Consider the following 19,601-nt stretch of genomic DNA (forward strand, 5'->3'; position numbering starts at 1 on the left):
TTTTTCATGACTTTGTAAACTTTTTGCTAATATGTAAAATTACAGTTCTGTCCCCTCTAAAAAAATGTTCTTTGACTAGCCTATGGTTCTTGGTTTGGCAGCTACACAATGAAGTTACTTGACAAGTATGTTATGATGTAATCATCCTTTTTTATGTGATTTGGTGTCATCAGTCAGGCAGCGACTGGGGAATTCGGATAAAATACAAGACTTTCACTCGGTCACAGTCCTGACGCAATCCAAGGGGAAAATCCCTGAGGTGTGGCCTGTATAACTTCTTACCTTGAAAGAGTTAAAAGGAGGGAGAGGTAAACAGAAGAGGGCACTTCATACCACCAAGAATTAAGAACAGGAGTGGTGTGCCTTCTTAGGACCCAGAGTCTCTGTGCTGAGAACCAGACCCAGGAGAAGATGGATGCTGGGTACATGCATGCCCACAGCTGTGGAAAGGAGACACGGAGCATCGCCTCGATCTGACACGGAGAGAAAGCTTCCATCAGAGCGGGTCCTCTGAATTTGGACAGCTAACTCGCTGAACTATGACAAAATGAATTTGTTTGTTAAATCCATCCGCTTGTGGTATTTCCATGATATCAGCACTCAGTAATGAAGGCAGAATTTGGTTCCACATGTGGAATGTTACTTGAACCCGTCACACCAAATTCACTGCCACAACGTTGATTCCAACTCATAGCAACACTCTACGGGGTTTCGGAGACAAATTCTTTATGAAAGCAGACAGCCTCATCGTTCTCCCGAAGAGCAGCTGGTGGGTTTGAGCTGTCACCCTTGCGGCTAGCAACCTAACAGAAATCTCACATGTGGAAGTGATTTTAGCATTGGATCATAGGTAGAAGCTAAAGGAATTTTCAAATGCCTAAATGGCTCTGTGAAGAGACTGTCGGTGGGATTGTTGACATCATAGGCAATTCCGGCAAGGGCTCGTAAGGGATTGAAGATTCTAACACCAAAGAGGTAATCGATTGGGGAAAAGCGGCGTCAAAGAAATTGTAAGAGCAGAAGCAGGGCCCAGCTCCAGAAAGCAGGGAGCTGCCTTCCAGGGTGTGAGCCTGACTCCCTCCAGGCAGGAGGCTTTCTGGGAGGGCTGGGTCCCTCTAGGGTGCCTGCAGGGCACCTGTGGATAGAGCAGGTTGGCTGCTCCACCACGCAAGGGAGCTGAGTGACTTCCTGCGAGGCTTACTGGAGGCGTGGAGGTGCTGCACAGTACTTATCAGTAATGCCAAAGAACGTTATGACGCTCACCTGAGCAGGCAGAGGCTGGGCTGGCCCAAGGAGCCCCAGGGGCCAAGAAGCCAAGGGACCAAGAAGCGGAAGCTGAAGAAACAAGGTATACCGGAAGCAGAGCTGCCTCGGTTCCAAAGGGTGGGTCTATGGCCTGTGGGATCTCAAAGAAAGGGCCATGACCTCTCAGGCTTTAAAGGGTTGGGGCCACAACCTTCTGGGATTCAAAGTTTGATCATCACCAACTTCATTTTGCTTTCCATTTAACAATGCCGAGGGGTCCAGCCAAAGGTGCTGCCCACTACCCAAGGGGCAGAACAGGAGCTTCTACGAAGATAGACTAAGAAAATGTGGTTGCCCAGGGATTAGAGTTGCTGCCCCAGTGGGTCAGGAAGGTGGAGTTGAAGCCCAGAGCCAAGATATGTGCCAACTTAAGATCACCGTGGTTATTAGTGTTTTGGCAATTAAGTAATGATGTAATCATCCCCACGATCTGATCTGATGTGACCACCCCATCAGTTGGACGTGGATGAGAGTGGGAAACAACAGTCTCACTAGGTCGCAGCTCTGCTTGCAGCTCTGCTCCGATATAAGGGGAGCTTCCCTGGACTGCAGTCTGCATCCCCTTTTCTGTCTTGTAAGAGAGAAACAGGCAAGAAAGAGGAGGCAAGCACAGAGCACATCCTTTGACTTGGAGTCCTGCTGCTGAGAACCTCCTACACCCAAAGGAAGACTTACGGCAAGACACATGGAGATCCTCCTGGAATTCCACAAGGACCTTCCCACAGCCCACGGAGAGAGAAAGAGACTCCTAAACTGTGAAAGAATAGAAGTTTCTGTTAAAGCTATCCGCTTGTGGTATCTAGGTTAGAGCAGCATTAGGTAACTAAGACACAGTCTATGAGATGGAGCAATGAAAACTGACCCAGAATATTATTTGAATGGTCGGTGGCATAAGTAAATGTCAACATGCTCTGTACATCCTTGATTCTCTGATGTGATAACTCTAGCAGTGGAGAAGGGAAAGCCAAAGGCTAAGACACTCAAATAAAGAAGGGGTTTTCTTCTTGTTTGAGACCTGAGTCAGTCTCGGAACCTTTGGAAATGGAATTAGTTGAGAGAGTTTGGGGCAATGAAATTTGAAATGTCATTGAATTTGAAATTCGGTCTTTGAGATATGCATTTTGGAACATCACACCAAACCTTGATCAAAGGAACTAGAAACATGAACTCTGCTAACCTTTATGGACGTGATTCTGCGGCTCTAATTAAAATCTTAGAGTGGTTGTTTTTGTGTGCACGTGGCTGCATGGCATTATCACTTCCATGGTGTGGTAACGACCATAGACTAACTACTCCCTTTCAGCCACTCACTTAAAGGTTGGTTACTTGAACCTCTCCAGAGGCACCACGAAAGAAAGGCCTGCTTATATACTTCAGTAAAGATTAGCATCAAGACAATCCTGTGCCAAAGTTCTGTAATACATGGAGTCACCATGAGTCAGAATTGACTTGACAGGAATGGATTTGGGTTTTATTTGTTTTCTGAAGTTTTTTGGTTTTGTTTTGTGCCCCCCTCCACCCCCCCCACTACCTTCCTAAACCTGGCTTGATGTAAACACTCATTCATGCGGACATCTGATATGAAATGCCTCCCTCCCACTTTCCCCCCTGACATACAGACATGGCGCCCACTGTGGGCTCTTTGAGGGTGGGGAATCGCCGGACTCATCCTGGCACTTGCCAAGCCCATTCAGCCCAGGGCCTGACTCACAGTGGGTGGGTTGTTCTGTTGATGTTTGCTGAGTGAACGAATGTTTGGTTGTTTGGGTTTGGTTTTTTTTTTTCCATCTTCCCTAATTTTAATAAGTAACCACGTGATTTCCTTTGCATTCCACCGCCGATTCTTTTTGCTCATAGTAGGCTGTGTGATGTCTGCCTGCAGACTTTGGAAACAGCAGACCACTCTGGCCCCATGCTGCCTCGGTCACTCACTCTTCACAGCTCTGTGCTGCCCAGTGACATCCTTTCTGTCTTTGTCACACTGGAAAAGGTCACCTGCACTTTGCCCTCTTTGTAGCCTCATTTCTCATGGTCGAGTTCAGCAAATTGAAAAGGGGTGAGACTGGGGTCAGTCAGAGGGGGGGAGAAGGATGGGGATGTTGTTATGACTAAAGCGAGCCTCTTCTGAGAATTTCTGGTGGAATGGAAGTGTCTTCAGCTATACTGGCAGTTCTCATGTGGCTTTGTGGTTTTTAGCCCTTCCTTGTAAGATGGTGGTTACTCACTGGGCTGTGATCCACAGGTTCAGCAGTTTGAAACCACCAACAGCTTCTCGGGAGAAAGACTGGGCTTCCTACTGTTATAACCAGTTACAGTCTCAGAAGCCCACAGGGGATCGCTGTGAATCAGCACGGATGAGATGGCAGGGAGTTCTACTCGCTTGCCCCCGTCATGAGTATTTGGTGGTGGTGGGGTCTTATTTAAAGTATTCCCTGGGCCTAGTGCTTCCCAGATGAAGAGTAACACTGCTGGCATTCCCAAGGAAGCCCCCAGCCCCGTGGCTTCATTTTGTTTCCAGGAGGAGAAATTATGTTCCTGTCACAGTCACTGCCCTCTGACAGCCTCTGTGACCCGCCCATCTAAGTGAACATGTCCACTATTCACCTTGTGCCGCAGGTGCAAAGGGGAGTGAGAGCGAGGTGGCTGGGCCCACAAAAGTAGTATATTGCCTACAGAATCAAGGCCACGGGGCAAATGACAAGCGGTCTTAAAATATTGGGATAATCCGTCTTTCCACATTACAAAAGCTTCCTGGGGGGGCAGGGGGGCAGGTCATTGTTCGAGCATCTGGCAGTACATTAATCACGAGGAATTCATTAGGCCTTAATGTGGGTCTAATGAGAAATTCCTGTGATCCATGTTTGCTTATGGGCTTTGTTGGTTAATTACCAAATGGAACACCAGAGCCCCTAAAATGTGATTATGAAATGATTTTTTTTAAAGACACTTTCTGGGAGTGCAATTTCCTATTAATGAATCTCAGGAAACTTAAGATGATCTGCTTTGGAAATGTGTAATAATCCAATATCATGACAGGCCTTTTTAGAGAGGAGCCGTGTAGCATCTACGGTCTTGTTAGCGTCATAACTGTTCTCTGCGTCTGTCTTTTGTCTTAGTTCTCTGTATTCCTGGGAATCATTTTCTTCCTGGAGCTCACGGCTGGGGTGCTGGCGTTTGTGTTCAAAGACTGGATCAAAGACCAGCTCTATTTTTTTATCAACAACAACATCCGAGCATACAGGGACGACATCGACTTGCAAAACCTCATAGACTTCACCCAGGAATATGTAAGTGTCAATTCAGTGTATCTGTAAGTTGAGAACCTTCTTAGAAGGATGTTTCCCCACCCCACCCCCAAGTAAACACACGTCCCGGTTTCTGCATGGGTCAGCTGGGACCCACCTCTGCGGTTCCCAGAGGTGTGTGTGCTCACCTGTGTGTTGGTTTCTCATGGGCTGTGTGACTGTGTACCATAAACAGGAATGCCCCAGTTTCCAGATTTCCATTTGGATGAAGTTAGAGGAACAAAAAGGAAAATTCTTGAGCCCAAAGGGGATCATGCCTTTGCCCTGCCCTGTCGACATTGGAAGAACACTGCTTTGCTCTATGTGGGAACTTTGATGTGTTAATTAAGCACACATGCTTTTCCATGGACCCCACCACCGCCACTTGGGTAACCCTTCGTACGTCACAGCTCAGAGCAGTACAGTTATCCACCAAGTATTTCTCCAGAGAACTCCTAAATTACTCCTACCCAGACATTACCATCACTCATGCCATAAATTCAGAAACGTGTCATAAGCACTTGAAAAACAGAGCCAACGCAGTTGCCGCTGAGTCAATTCTGACCCCTGGGGAGTTGTTCCAGTGTGGACAGAATCTGGCCGTCTCTGCTCTGTGATGGCCTCTGGCACTTTGCCATTGCTCGGGGCCTAGCAGCAAAAGAGCAGGTGCCCTGCTTCACTGCCCGTGTAGAACAGCATGAACAAGGGGCCAAAGACATGCAGTGTGGTATCAAATGTACGAACTGAGTGACCCTGGGCAAGTCCCTGTTTCCCCACAAGTAAAATGGCAGGAACAGTAGCTACTACCACCGTGGAATAAACACCGTTAAGAGCAAGATTGCTGGTTCAAAACCACCAGCCGTTCTGTGGGAGAAAGATGAGGCGATCGCTGCCGTAAAGCTGGACAGCCTTGGGCCCCCTGTGTGGGTTGGAACTAGCTTGGTGGCAGTGGGTTTGGAGGAAGGAATCTAACCCACAGGCCGCAAATGGTGCATGAGCTCAGTGGCTGACCAAAGGTTCGAGGCCGCCTTTCTGCCTTTGCAGAAAGACCTGGTGATCCACTTTGGGGGGGGGGGGGCAGGAATCAGCCAATGAAAGCCCACTCTCAGTTCTAGTATGATAGCCGTAGGTTCAGTGGGAGTCGGAATGGACTCAGCGGTCCCTGATTGTTGACTTTAACTTACGGGGATAGTGTGTTATTCTAATAAGATATCCATAGATTCACAAGAGGCTTAAGGTGCTACTGCCCTGCAAGGGAGCAGGTTGCTATTTGCATATCCTGGGCAGACATAGACAGCCGTGTCTGTGACAGGACCGTAGCTGAGCGGGCTGCAGGCAAGCTGGCTTCTGTAGACCAGCAGGGCCCCAGCAGACCTCTGGCCCTTGGGTTGGTTGCACACTTTACAGAACGAGCTGGGGTTTCCTTTCTACTCGCCGTGAGAGAGGCCTCCGCCCTCGTTAGACACTCAGATGGTGCTGTGCCATGTGGTTGGGTTTGTAGCGTCAGTAATGAGTGATGTGGAGCCGGTTGTATCTCAGGTGTGAGCTTAACCCCTGTGGCATCTCCTCAGCAGCCCTTGCTGGGGGTTTTTTAGATCATAATGGATGCAGGATCACAAACCCTGCCCCCACCGCCTCCCCACACCAACATGCACCTAGCCTCACTCCTGCCTACACTGTTTGACCACGCTGAAGGAGCGCCCTCGGTCGGCCTCGGGACTCACTGGCCCAGCCCTCGGGAGGGTCGGCAGTGTGGGGAGCCATGCATCCACTCCGTCTCTTGAAACGCAGCCTGCTTTATGTGGAAATATTATTGTTACATGTGATTTTATTTTCTTGTCTTGAACTTTAATGTTTTGAAGAAGTTGTTGGTCCAGAAAGCTTTGAAAGTTCTCAAAGCCTGATGCTTGTTTAACTCAGAGACCTCGGGGGAGATTAGTCGGGGTAGTTCAGTGAGGAAGGGGCCGTGCGAGGCCCCGAGGTAGCAGTTGAATTGAACTCTCTTTAATATTTTAATTGGGAAGCTTAGTCTTCCCATCAGAAGGATGGATGCTTGTGTGCTGACATGTTTGGTTTGAACATGGGAGAGTTGAAATGGCTGTATTTTGAGAGGCAGGCCCGCCGTCTTGTTTGTGACACTGACGTCACAACGTGGACCTAGCTCAGAACTGATCCAACTGTGCAGTTTATTGTGTCAGCAAACCCTCCGTGAAACACCTGGTCAAACGCAGATGGAAACGAAGCCCCTAGGCATCCCATCCCACGGGGCCGGTGGTCTCCCCCAGAGGCTACCACAGCACAGCAGTAACACCTCCCTTGTCCTTCTAGAATTGTCTGTGTGCCCACACCCACAGCTCTTGTTCCAGCCATGCCCAGCCAGGCAGCTCCTCCTTGCCCTTCCTGCCCCTGACACCCTGGGCGTGGGGTCTGCACCCTTCTCGTGGGCTGTGGAAGTCATACACCCGTACAGCCCTTTGGCTCTCGTGGCTTTGGAAGCTTTCACGAAGGCTCCTTTCCGTTCCCTTTGGCGTAAAAATAGCTTCGGAGAGGGAAGAGGCGGTAGGAGCTGGCAGGAGCTGGGCGTCGTGCTGGCGGGTGTGAGCGTAGGTGCCCGGTCGCCTCCACGTTGAGATGTTCTAATTCTCTCCTGTTTGCTCTAGTGGCAGTGCTGTGGGGCTTTTGGAGCTGATGATTGGAACCTAAATATTTACTTCAATTGCACAGATTCCAATGCAAGTCGAGAGCGATGCGGCGTGCCATTCTCCTGCTGTACTAAAGACCCCGCGGTAAGCCGATGCCAGCCAACTGTTGGCCTGCGCCGGGCACCCCGTCGCCAGTGGGCTTCTGCAGGGGGTGTTGACTTGAAACCTCTTGAAAGGTTTCCTTGAGACCCCGCTTTACCTGCTGCAGCCTAATTGCAGCTCCTCTAGCGGGGATCGCTCAAATCTTCCCTGTAGGTGAGATCGTCGCTAACAGTCATGTAGCCGTGGGCGCCCGTGCCTGTTCTAAGCCTTGATGCACGTTGGCCCATTTTGGCTCAGAGCTTTCTTACGGGGAGATACCACCATTACCCTCCTTTGACAGGTGAAGAAACCGAGGCACACAGGGTTGAAGGCACTTTCTCAGGCTCCTGCTGCTAGCAGGCGATGGAGCTGAGCTCCAAACCCAGCAGCCTGCTTTTATTAGCTATGGTACCCCTTCTGCACGATGAGGAAGGGCGCCTATATCTTTCCCTTCTCTAGTGGTTGGGGTTGGTAACCCTTTGCTGGCTGGCGTAGTCCTGAGAAAAATATTAGGAGTACAAGAAGAGTTTGAGACAAGCTAGGGCCCAAGGAGGAAGGCCACAGGAAGACCACGGCCCCTTGCGCTTGGCAGCCCCACCTCGCCCACAGGGGTCCCTGGGCTCTTTTCTTCCTTTCCAGAGAAAAAGAGTAAACCTACCCTTAAGCCACTCCCTTTTACTGCCACTTTGATTGTATTTCAATAAATCATGTGCTTGGTCCATGGACTAGCATAAACACTAGCTGCCTTGTTGGATGTTGAACACCAGAATTGGGTGGTAGGATGACAGAGGCCAAGAAGCTGCTCCTGAACTTGGCCCTGAGCCCTCTTGTCCTGCAGCCCTTTGGGAACTTTGTAGCCTCTCTCGGATCTTTTGTCCCCAAGTACCTTCCCCAGCCCACCCTCGAGTGCCACGTGGATGCTGATGAGCTGAGTTGCAGTGTGCTTCCTACAAGACAGAGGATGCGGAACTCTTTGGAAGGGGCCTGGTCTGTCTTGGAGGAGGAAAAGCAGACCTTCTTGGTAGGCCTCCACTGCCAGCGGCTGTTTCTCCTGGTCTGAAAGAAGAGACGTGGAATCACTGAGAAGCAGGGTGCCTGGTGCTGAGGCCTGGCCAGATCTTGAGGAGAGTCAACCTTTCTGACCAGCTAGCTGCCGGCTCTTCTTGGGTCCGTCTGAGGAGGATGGAAGGCAGGCAGGCTTTTCCCAATAGGGAGTCCACAGTGCCTCCTCCAAGCAGCCGTGCCCCTGGGCAGTTGGCATTGAGTGAGTTGCCCTCCTTTGTGTCCGGTTCCTGCCCTGCATTAGCAGCCAATCAGAAGCATTCTGGAAGCCCCACAAGGCATTATCCCGCCATCAGCTGCAGCCCCCCCCCTGGCCAGAGACGGCTCATTCCTTACACTCCCAGAGCAGGGGGAGGGAATCTTTTCCTGCTCCGGGCCATTTGGGTACTTGTAGCACTCTTCATGGACTGCCGGTCAATTAGCGAGCTCACCTATGACGGGACAGCCCAAGGAAGTCGCAGGCAAGAAGTCCATGGATGCCTTCCTTGCATTGGGCCTGTCTGCTGCACAAGGCCTCTTAGAGTGTTGAAAAGCAAGGATTGTCCTCTGAGGACGCAGGTGCGCCTGACTCGAGCCACAGTGTTTTCAGTTGCCTGATAGGCATGTGAAAGTGGGACATGGAATAAGGAAGACCAAAGAAGCACTGGTGCATTTGAGTTATGGTGTGGCAGAGAAGATTGTAAGGACAAACCACTTTAAGGACAGCCAGAGTGCTTCCCGGGGCCAGGGATGGCGATCTGCGTCTCGTGCACTTGGCGCATGTTGTCAGGAGAGACCGGTCCCCGGAGAAGGTCATCGTGCTGGTAAAGGAGAGTGAAAAAAGAGGAAGATGCTCCACAAGATGGACTGACAGTGGCTGTCACCGCGGGGCCCAAGCGTGAGCGTAATTGTGTGGATGGGGGAGGACGAGATGGCATTCTGTTTGTTGCACGTGAGGTCGCTAAGAGTCTGAGCCAACTCAACGGCACGGAACACCCCCACCAACGAAAGTGCCGGGGCTGGACTGCTCCTCTGTGGTGAGGCACGTGATGGCTGGTGCCGAAGACTTCACAGGCCTTACGTGACCTGCGGGCTGAACGTCCCAAAGTAATGCATCCGCCCCAGGACCACAAGACACAGCGAAACGCGCTGCCATCAAGTCCCTTTGCACGCAGGGCAGCCTGTGGGGCAAGAGAGACGTGTCCCTGTGGGTGTCCGGGATGGAGACTCTTGACGGGGTAGAAAGGTGCACCTTTCTCCCACGGAGCAAACGGCCGACCTTGCCGTTAGCAGCCCAGCGCGTACGCCGCTGGAACCCACGTTTCTGACCAGGCCCTCTGAACGCAGCGCAGTGCACGCGCATTGAAAACCAGCATGTGTGCCGAGAGAGGAAGGAGATTCGGGAGTGAAGGGCGCTGCACGTCCACAGGGTGCTGCCGCTGCAGGCTCCTGAAGACCACGCTGGTGCCCTTTGACCGTGGTTTCCCTCTGCCCCCAGTTCCCTAGCCCCAGATGCTTCTTGCAGTTATTGACTTTGAATCCCATTGCCACACTTTCCGATATGCCCTGAGCCTCGTTTTCCTCATTTGTAAAGTGGAATTTAAATATGCGTATCTACTTAAGATGAGTTGTATGATCATTCCTTGAAATGGCCCATCGGATGGGAATCTACACACAGCCTCCTCCCTGGGGGAGGGACAGCAGAGAAGAGGGCGGGGGGAGACGTCAGACAGTGTAATATATGACAAAATAATATATGAATGATGAGGGGTTCACAGGGTGGGGGGAGTGGGGACGGAGGGGGGAAATGAGCAGCAGATATTAAGGGCTCAAGTAGAAAGCAAATGTTTTGAGAATGATGATGGCAACAAATGTGCATATGTTCTTGACACAATGGATGGATGGATGGATGGATGGATGGATGGATGGATGGATGGATGGATGGATGGATGGATTGTGATAAGAATTATACGAGCCCCCAATAAAATGATGTAAAAAAAAAAAAGAAAAGAAAGGCTCCATAGGACGTGCTTACCATGAGCCTGTGCCCTGTTTGTGCTCCAGCAAGACACGTTTGATTGCTGACCCTTCTGGGGTCTCCTCCTGCTCCCCATGGGGGATGCCCCCTTGCAAGAGTGAGCGTCACTCTGCTGTTTTCTCTCTCCACCAGGAGGACGTCATCAACACTCAGTGTGGTTATGATGCCAGGCAAAACCCAGTAAGTGCAGTCTCGTTCTGTCACGTGGCCCAGCGGGGTTTGGAAGCGCTTTACCTGGGAAGGTGCCGGGCAGATCTGTGACCCGCACTCTCCTCTCCTCTTCCCTCCTAAAGGAAGTTGACCAGCAGATCGTGATCTACACAAAAGGCTGCGTGCCGCAGTTTGAGAAGTGGCTGCAAGACAATTTGACCATCGTCGCCGGTATTTTCATAGGCATTGCCTTGCTGCAGGTAAGACCGGGCGGGGCAAGCAGCGCCCGTCGGGCTGCCTTCAGCATGGGGACACCTCAGGTTGCGCGGTGCAAGTGCTGGCCGCGCGGGCTTGTTTGGCTGCTGCTGTTCTCACCTACATGTTACCGGCTTTACCAACAAAAACCACTGCTGTGCACATCCGTCTGTTTCAACAGATGACGGCTCCATAGGCGATGAGCACAGGGCTGCCCCGCGGGTTTCTTCACCGCATGGACAGCGCCCTGTAGTGGGTGTGAACTGCCGCCCTTTGGGACAGCTCTCAAAAGCAAGCCACTCCTGCTACCCCGAGACCTAAAGGGGAGGGAGGTGATGACCCCTGAGAGAGCCCTCATGGGGACAGAGGCCTTGGTAATGCACCTGAATGCCACATTTAACAACCTCCCTGAGGGCTGGGGACGCTGACCGAACGAACACCCATTTTGCTGCCGCGGTGACTATAGACACTACTGTACTGAAATTCTCGTGGAACCTCTTTATCCCCTGGGAAGATGGGCGATTGAGTGGGTCAGTGGTTGCCTGTTGACATTCAGCGTTGCCAGGAGCTGCAGAAGACTGTGTTGTGACAGTTGGGCCAGATACACATGGTCAGACTGCGAGGTGAAGGTGTGTTCCAGGATTTTAAGAGCGGTGCTCTGTCCTTGTCGCTCTCTGGGCCACCTTGTCCAAGTGCTCTTGAGGAGAGAGAGCACCCACGTTCCCTCCTGGGCCACCCTAGACGTTTCATGCTCTCCAAGCGCGCTACTTCCCTTGAGGGTCAAACACGGAGCGGAGTAGTGGGAAGAAATGAAAGCCGACTTCAGGAACTGGGAAGACGTCCTGTTGTCCATGGATTGGGAGACTATATTGTTCAGATGGCAATATTCTTCAGAAGGACCTACAGGTTCAATGCAATCGCTATCAAAATGGAATCGCCTTTTTTTTCCTTTGGTGGGAACAGGGGTGAAACCGCACCCCTGGTGGCACAGTCAGTGCTCAGCTGCTCATGGAGACAGCGCCCCCTGCAGGGGAGAAAGAGGTGGCGTGGCCGTCTGCTTCTGTAAGGCCTGGGTTACAGCTTTGGAAACCCTCTGGGCTAGGGCAGTTCGACTCTGTCCAGCGAGGTCATGGTGAATCAGAAACAACTGCATGTCGATGGCCTTTGCTTAACTTTTTCACAAAACTGGGAAAGGTGATCCCAAAATTCCTATGGAAATGCAAGGAACCCAAGTACCTAAAGCAAAATTGGGAAAGAGCAAATTTGGAGCAGCCATGCTTCCTGACTACTCAAAGGTATGGTATTGAGATAGTTGGCTGCTTCGGGAGGAAAGAGAAGGTAATGGACCAGACAGGAGATGGGTGTTCACTTTGCTGTAATGGGTGATAGTAACCCACTAGTGCAGTGGTTCTCAACCTTCCTAATGCCGCCCCCCCCCCCTTTCATACAGTTCCTCATGTGGTGGCGACCCGCCATCCTAAAATTATTTTTGTTGCTGCTCCATAGCTGTCACTTTGCTACTGTTATGAATCGGCGACCCCTGTGAAAGGGTCATTCGACCCCCAAAGGGGGCGAGACCCACAAGTTGAGAACCGCTACACCAGAAGGAGAAGAATTCCCAAGGAGCAGGTGAAAGGCAAACTTCTGGGGGTGATGACTGGTACTTTAAACTGCTGAATACAAAGTTGATTCAAAATGTAAGACTTCCACCCTCCCCCACCCCACCTAATGTACAGTAATCACAGTTAAAGACAGTTTGGTGCTGGCCTAGGGTTAGACATACCGAGCAATGGAATGGAGTTGAAGTAGCCCATACAGCCAGAGTAGGAGTGTGTTTGACAAGAGTGCCCTGCTGGTTTCCCTGGGGAAAGAATCGTATTTTCAACAAATGGTGCTGGGCAGCAACTGGGTAACCCTATGTAGAAAAATGGATTTAGATCCCAACTTCATACCATATACAAAAATTAACCAACTCACGTTCTTTAAAACGGCAGTTCTTGTGAATTCCACCCTACCCCCCGCCACCCAACACACAAACAGTTAAGTGTTGGAAGAGAATTAGGGCCTTAATCCATTTCCGATGAGAATGTAAAATGGGGCCGTTGCTGCGGCAAAGAATTTGGCTGAGTCTTCACAGGGTTAAAGAGAACAACCATGAGCAGGACGCCTAAGGCCTGGAAGCAGGGACTCCAAGACACCTGAGTGTTCGTTAGTCGCAATAGCCAGGCGGTAGCGAGAGATGAATGGATCCACAAAAGGCGGTACATGCATGCAGAGGGATGCTACAGAGCCGTATAGAGAAGTCAAGCCCTGTGTCTGTCCCCACATACAAGGCTGAAGACATACGTGAAATAAGTCAGATACAACAAATCATGTTAGGATACCGCTTCTGGGAACTGTGTGGGTTAGGCAAATTCTTAGAGCATATTATTAGTTATCAGCAGGAGTGATTTTTTTAATGTATATTTTGCCACACTTAAAAAATTAATTCAAAATGATCAAAGACCTTAATGCAAGGGCTAAAGCTCTAAATATTCTTAGGGGAACACAGAAATGTCGACCTTCATGACTTGATTTAGACAGTGGTTTCTGAGCTACCACACCCAAACCACAAACCACCAATAGAAAGCTCGGTCGTCGGACTTCATCAGGATGACCATGTTCAAGGCCTCGCCATCAATAAAGTAAAAGGACAACACAAAGACTGGGAGAGGATAGTTGCTAATTACTTACATGTTAAGGCTCTGGCATCCAGCATGGAGGCAAAATTTTCATAACTCAATAGTAAAAGGACAACCCAATTTTTTAAATGGCCGAAGGATTTGAATAGGTGTTTCACCAAAGCAGATAAACATTTAGCTAGAAAGAACATGAAAAGATGCTCGGCGTTGTCAGTCATAGGGACACTCACTTCCAACCCAAAATAAGATAGCACATGATGTTGCCTGAACCTCAAAAAGTAGAGCTCACTATCATCAAGTGGGTCCCAACTCCCGGTGGCCCTATGTCGTCTCTAAGACAATAACCAGCAGTTCTCAACCTGGGGTCACCACCCCTTCGGGGTCGAACGGCCCTTTCCCGGGGGTCACCTAAGACCAGTGGTCTTAGGAACCGAGACACTAGCCGTCTCCAGGGGGGTCTGCCCACGTGCAGATATGCCCACATGTGGGTATCTGGTGTGGAGACTGTTACCCATGCTACACCATGCTCCGAGAAAACATTTCATTTGTAGTCTATACTCAAGTATAAGCCGACACGACTATCAGCCAATGCACCTAATTTTACCACAAAAAAACTGCATAAAAATGTGCTGAAAAACTTGGTTTATGCATGAGTACATATGGTATTTATAATTAGAAACAAATGTTTCACGATATATAATTACATATTTTTGTGATTAATCACTATGCTTTAATTATGTTCAATATGAAACAATGAGAATACATCCTGCATATCAGGTATTTACATTCGATTCATAGCAGTAGCAAAATGACAGTTCTGAAGTAGCAACGAAAATAATGTGATGGTTGGGGGGGGTCTCCACCACATGAGGAAGTGTATGAAAGGCTCGTGGTGTTGGGAAGGTGGAGAGCCCCTGCTCTAGGCCTTTATAGAAGCAGGCAGCTTCGTCTTCCTCTTGCAGATCCCGGGAGGTTTGAGCTGCTGACCTTGAGGTTGGCAGCCGAGTGTCTAACCCACAGTGCCACTATTGCTCCCTTCATACCCACCAGGGTAGCTGGGATTGTAATCAAGTTGTTGTGTTGATAAGGATGTGGACAAATCGGAACCCTCATACTTCATTGGTTGCAGTCTAAAACAGTGCAGCTGCTGCGGAAAACAGTTTGGTAAGGCCTCTAAAAGCTGGACTTCAAGTTGTGACAAGACCTAGCAGTTCTACTCCGAGGTATACCCCCAAAGTACTGAAAACATATGTGCACATAAAAATGCCCGGGTGAAGGTCCATAGCACCCTTATTCAAACCAGCTACAAAGCGGAAGCAACCTGAATTGGCCATCAATTGAAAACAGGGTAAACAAGATGTACAAGATGTGGTACAGCCTGCGGTCGAGAGGAATCCTTATTCCGCCATAGAAAGAACAAAACCGACACATGCTACGTGCGAGATCACGGTTGTCAGATTCCGTTGAAGGGCAATGTCTTTGAATAGGCAAGTCTGTAACGACAGAAGTAGATTAATGGTTGCCGGGCTTCAGGGAAGTGGGCATGGGATGATGGGCAGCTCTGTGCGCTGATGACATGCTCATGGACACCTCGGGGGCAGCCCAGAACCGCTTCTGTGAGTTTCTGAGACTGAAATGCTTTATGGTGTAGACCCACGTCTGAGTTGGAATCCACTAGATGGCAGTGAGTTTGGTTTGTGTTTTTTTTTTTTTAATGATATTCTGGATTCTGGAATTAGTGTTGAACATTGTACATTTTGGTAACTATCTTACACATCTTCAATTGTTTACTTTAAATGGGTGCATTTTACGGTAAATGGTATATCAGTTTAGAAAACAAAACAGAAGAAGAGAGCTTGGAAGCCGAGGAAAAACCTAAGGACATTAGAGTTTCATTGTCCGAATCTCTTCTCCTTCGTTTTTCAGATTTTTGGGATCTGCCTGGCCCAGAATTTGGTTAGTGATATCGAGGCTGTCAGGGCGAGCTGGTAGAGCCCCCGGAACAGCTGCTGCCAGACACTGGACAGATCCACGCCTTCCTGACCCTGCCCACCGTGCCGAACTGATGTCCACGCTGCACGGACCCCAGTCTCCAAGGCACCCTTCAACCCCACTTGGGAGCCGCCAAGAACGTGCTTGGTGGCAGGGAGGGGGAGTAAAACTGTGACATGCTGCTCACTTGACAGAATTTTTTTAAGAACCAGTATGAAAGTTCTTACGCCATGAATCTCTACTGTGTGGCCGTGGATTGATGGCTGGCTGGACACTTACCAAAAGCAACCAAACAAATGAAAAATGAGATGAGGGGCCCAGATGTACTTAAATCGAAAGAGAATACTGGTGAATCTGTGGACAGTGCCATTGGGTTCTCCATTTCAGTCACTGGAGGGCTGCCCTTGTGCTGGTCTTGTGCTTCAAACTGACCTGAAGGACTGCCTTTTGTTCTGTGGCCTCGAAGTGCATCTTTCTAAGATGCTGTCCCTCCCCTGGTAGGACAGCATGTTGGGGTACCCCTCCCCTGCACTTTTCTGTCACAAGGATCGCCTCTTGAAGGAAACCGCGTGGTTCCGGGTTCGTGGTGCTCACACTCAGTGGGCTGACGTGTGACGGCAGCATGGTCTAGGCTGGAGGGTCCTCGGGGAGAGGGGGGAGCTGCGGTGGCACCCGCCAGGGCCTTGGGAGACTCCCCAGTGCTGCATTTTGGCAAGAAAGACCGTTTCCTCGGTCGGCCTGAGCTTTACTGATCAGGGATATCCAAGGAGAAAACTAGGAGGTTAATGAAGAAGAGATCTTAGCGAAATGCTCCCCACCGCTAACCACCACCACCTCCAAATCAGTTGTCGACTAACTGATTGGAAACTTTCGAAGATGCTGTAGTGGGCTTCTTTATTATTCATTCTTGTTGGGGTTTTTTCTCACAAAGGTGAAAGCTACGATCATGTTTGCTTTCTTTTAAAGTCTTTTTTTTCCTTTTCTCAAAAATTCAGCTGGAGTTTTCATCTTTCTTTTGTATGCTCTTCCCTGCATGACCTGTGAATCTGAGTCAGCCAGCCCCTGTTCCTGCCGCAGTGCGGTCTCAGCCATTGGGCCCTGTCATTGGTCAGCATGGCTGTCATGGGGCTCTGTCATTGGTCAGCATGGCTGTCATGGGGCCCTGTCATTGGTCAGCACGGTTGTCATGGGGCTCTGTCATTGGTCAGCACGGCTGTCATGGGGTCCTGGCGTCAGGAGGCTGTCAGTGTCTTCACAGGTGCTTCCACAGGTGCAACACTCTTGTTACAGTGTCTTTTTCGTGGTCCCTTCTGAGCGCGCGTGGACACACACACACACACACACACACACACACACACACACACACACACACACACACACACACACACACACCCTTGCTTTCTGAGCGGTATTAAACCCAATTGCGAAACAGTGTTGACATGACCAAAAGCTTCTCATTGCTTTTCCATTTTCTGTTTTCCGTTTGCTTTTATTCCGAAAAGAAAACTGGGTGGTCCAAGCTTCAGCGACTCTCTTATGACTGCACACTAAACATCAAAATAGTACCATAAATAAAATCAAGTCCCATTGTTAGCCAGCCAATTCCAACAAACAGTGATCCTCTAGGACAGAAGAGGAACTGTTCCCCGAGGGCTCCTGGGGCTGTCCTGCTGACCCAAGCAGACTGCCACATCTTTCTCGCACGGAGCAGGTTCAAATGGCTGACCTTTCAGGTCCCAGCTGCCTGCTAAACCACTGAGCCACCAGGGCTCCAGTTAACCGAATGGTAACAAAGCACAAATGCCTGGCAGGGGAGAGCATTAAATGGGGGCAGGAGTTCTGTGACAACAAGTGGGGGCCACCTACTTGGCACTGGTGCTGCTGCCCCTGCCCCCATACCAGCTGGGAGGGATGCGGTTTGTCCCGGTTTTGATGCCCCGGGTGCCTGGGAGCCTGCCCACTGGGGAGCAGATATACCCCTTGGTCTGCTGGGGAAACCACAGGCATGTTTGACAGCCGTGACACTTTGGCCAACACAGAATGGGGCAGCTAGCTAGCATACTTGGGAATTGAGCGGCTGCGGCTGCTGAGCCCACCCGTCTGTTCAGAGAAGGGACAAGAACGCTTAAGAATCAACACCACCCGGTGCGTGTCTGACTCTGCATGTGTGCGTGTTTGTCCCCTTGTCGTCAGACACATTCGTTCCATTTCTGGTTCACAGATGATCTGTCATCTCTGCCCCCACCCACCACAGTTGTCATTTTGCAATGACACTGCGACCCGATTGGCGCTCGTGTCTTGTGTGCGTTACCTCATTCTCCAGCAAACTCCCTCCCCTCTGACCAGTGGACTCAAAATCAGACCAACCCCGCCCCCACCCATTGGCCAAACAGCAAATCCAAGTGAGTTTTACATTTTAATTAATCGCCCTTTATTTTTTACACTTGAGAGTGGTTGTAATAAAGGTTGTCATTAATAAACTTGGTTCTACCTTACACAGTTACTACGTCTTTCTTCACCTCTCTCCTGACTCTGGAATTCCCTAATCCAGTCACATGGAAGCCTTAGCATGCAGCTGATTGACCTAAAGGACCTGAGAAAAGAACACAGGTGGCTGCCCTTCCCCCGATTCCCGCTTGACAACCCCTGCTCTCATGCAGTTTTCTGAGAGGAAGGAGGAGGGGTGAAAACGTATGTTTGCACATCCAATTCTGTACTGCTAGGTTCAAGAGGGAGGAGGCAGCAGTGCAGAACTGGGAGGTAGGAATTCTTGAGCTCTTTGCCTTCTGATCACACCACATAGTCCTACCATCAAGGCAGTTCCGGCTCATGGCAACTCTAGGGGAGGGTAGAACTGTCCCTGCACATTCTCCTGAGAAGGGCTGGTTGTTTCAAACTGCTGGCTTTGCAGTTAGCAGCCAAACTTGTAACCACTGTGACGGATGCAAGGGCTCCCACACCACCAAATCACAATCACATGGGGACCATTTATGACAGTGGTTTTTAACCTTCCTAAACCTTTTAACCACGACCCTTTATTACAGTTCCTCATGTTGTGGTGACCCCCGAGCCATAAAATTATTTTCATTGCTACTGCATAACTATAATTTTGCTACTGTTATGAATTGGGCAACCCCTGTGAAAGGGTTATTTGACCCACAAAGTGGTCTCAACCCACAGGTTGAGAACCACTGATTTATAATACAGATCCATAGGTCCAGAGATCTTCCCCCAATAGAATTTAATACAGTCATATTTAAGACCCATGGAACTAGAAACTGACCATATTCCTACTTTCTTATAAAATAATGTTATTATAAGCCCCTTCAAGTTGGAATGTTCAAAACTCATTTGAGAAACACCATCCTCTAATAACCCGGCATTCTGTGATGCTCGCCTTTTGACATGATAGATGAAGACAAAATGGGTGCATAAGCAAATATGATGAAGAAAGCTGATGGTGACTAGCTACCGAAAGATACAGTGTCTGGGGTTTTAAAGACTTGAAGATAAACAACCAGCCATCTAACTGAGAAGCAACCAAGCCCACTTGGAGGAGCACACCAGCCTGTATGATCACGAGGTGTCTATGAGATCAGGTATTAGGCATCAAAATCCAGAACAAAAAAACCATATCAATGGGAATGATGGGGGGTATGGAGTGGAGGTACAAAGCTCATCTGTAGACAATTGGACATCCCCTCACAGAGGGTCACAAGGAAGAGACGAGCCAGTCGGTGCAGTATAGCAATGATGAAACATACAACTTTAGTTCGTTAATGATTCCTGCCCCCCACCACCACCACCCCTATTCTACCTTACAAATTCAGCTAAACCAGAGCATGTACATTGATACAGAGAAGAGCTTGCAACACAGGGATTCCAGGACAGATAAAGCCCTCAGGACCAATAATGAGAATAGCAGTATCAGGAGCGTAAAAAAAAGGTGGGGTGGGGGAATGGGAACTGATCACAATGATTGACATCACCCCCTCCCAGGGAGACAAACAAAAAAACTGGTTGGTATAAGACATGAAAAAAAATACTAATTTATAAGTTATCAAGGGTTCGT

The 19,601-nt window shown here is 49.6% G+C and overlaps 1 protein-coding gene across 1 annotated transcript in view; it reads left to right on the forward strand.

Moving 5' to 3' along the window:
* Positions 1–17,926, forward strand: part of TSPAN5 (tetraspanin 5) — a 230,353-nt gene extending 212,427 nt beyond the window's left edge. Inside the window, exons 4-8 of the mRNA XM_075544001.1 lie at positions 4,422–4,592; positions 7,250–7,375; positions 10,584–10,631; positions 10,745–10,861; positions 15,464–17,926. Coding sequence (XP_075400116.1) covers positions 4,422–4,592; positions 7,250–7,375; positions 10,584–10,631; positions 10,745–10,861; positions 15,464–15,529 — 528 coding nt within the window. The 3' untranslated portion in view covers positions 15,530–17,926. The remainder of the gene's footprint in view (positions 1–4,421; positions 4,593–7,249; positions 7,376–10,583; positions 10,632–10,744; positions 10,862–15,463) is intronic.
* Positions 17,927–19,601: the final 1,675 nt, after the last annotated feature.

The sequence above is a fragment of the Tenrec ecaudatus genome, chromosome 3 (assembly GCF_050624435.1).
Source record: "Tenrec ecaudatus isolate mTenEca1 chromosome 3, mTenEca1.hap1, whole genome shotgun sequence".
In the NCBI taxonomy this organism is placed as follows: domain Eukaryota; kingdom Metazoa; phylum Chordata; class Mammalia; order Afrosoricida; family Tenrecidae; genus Tenrec; species Tenrec ecaudatus.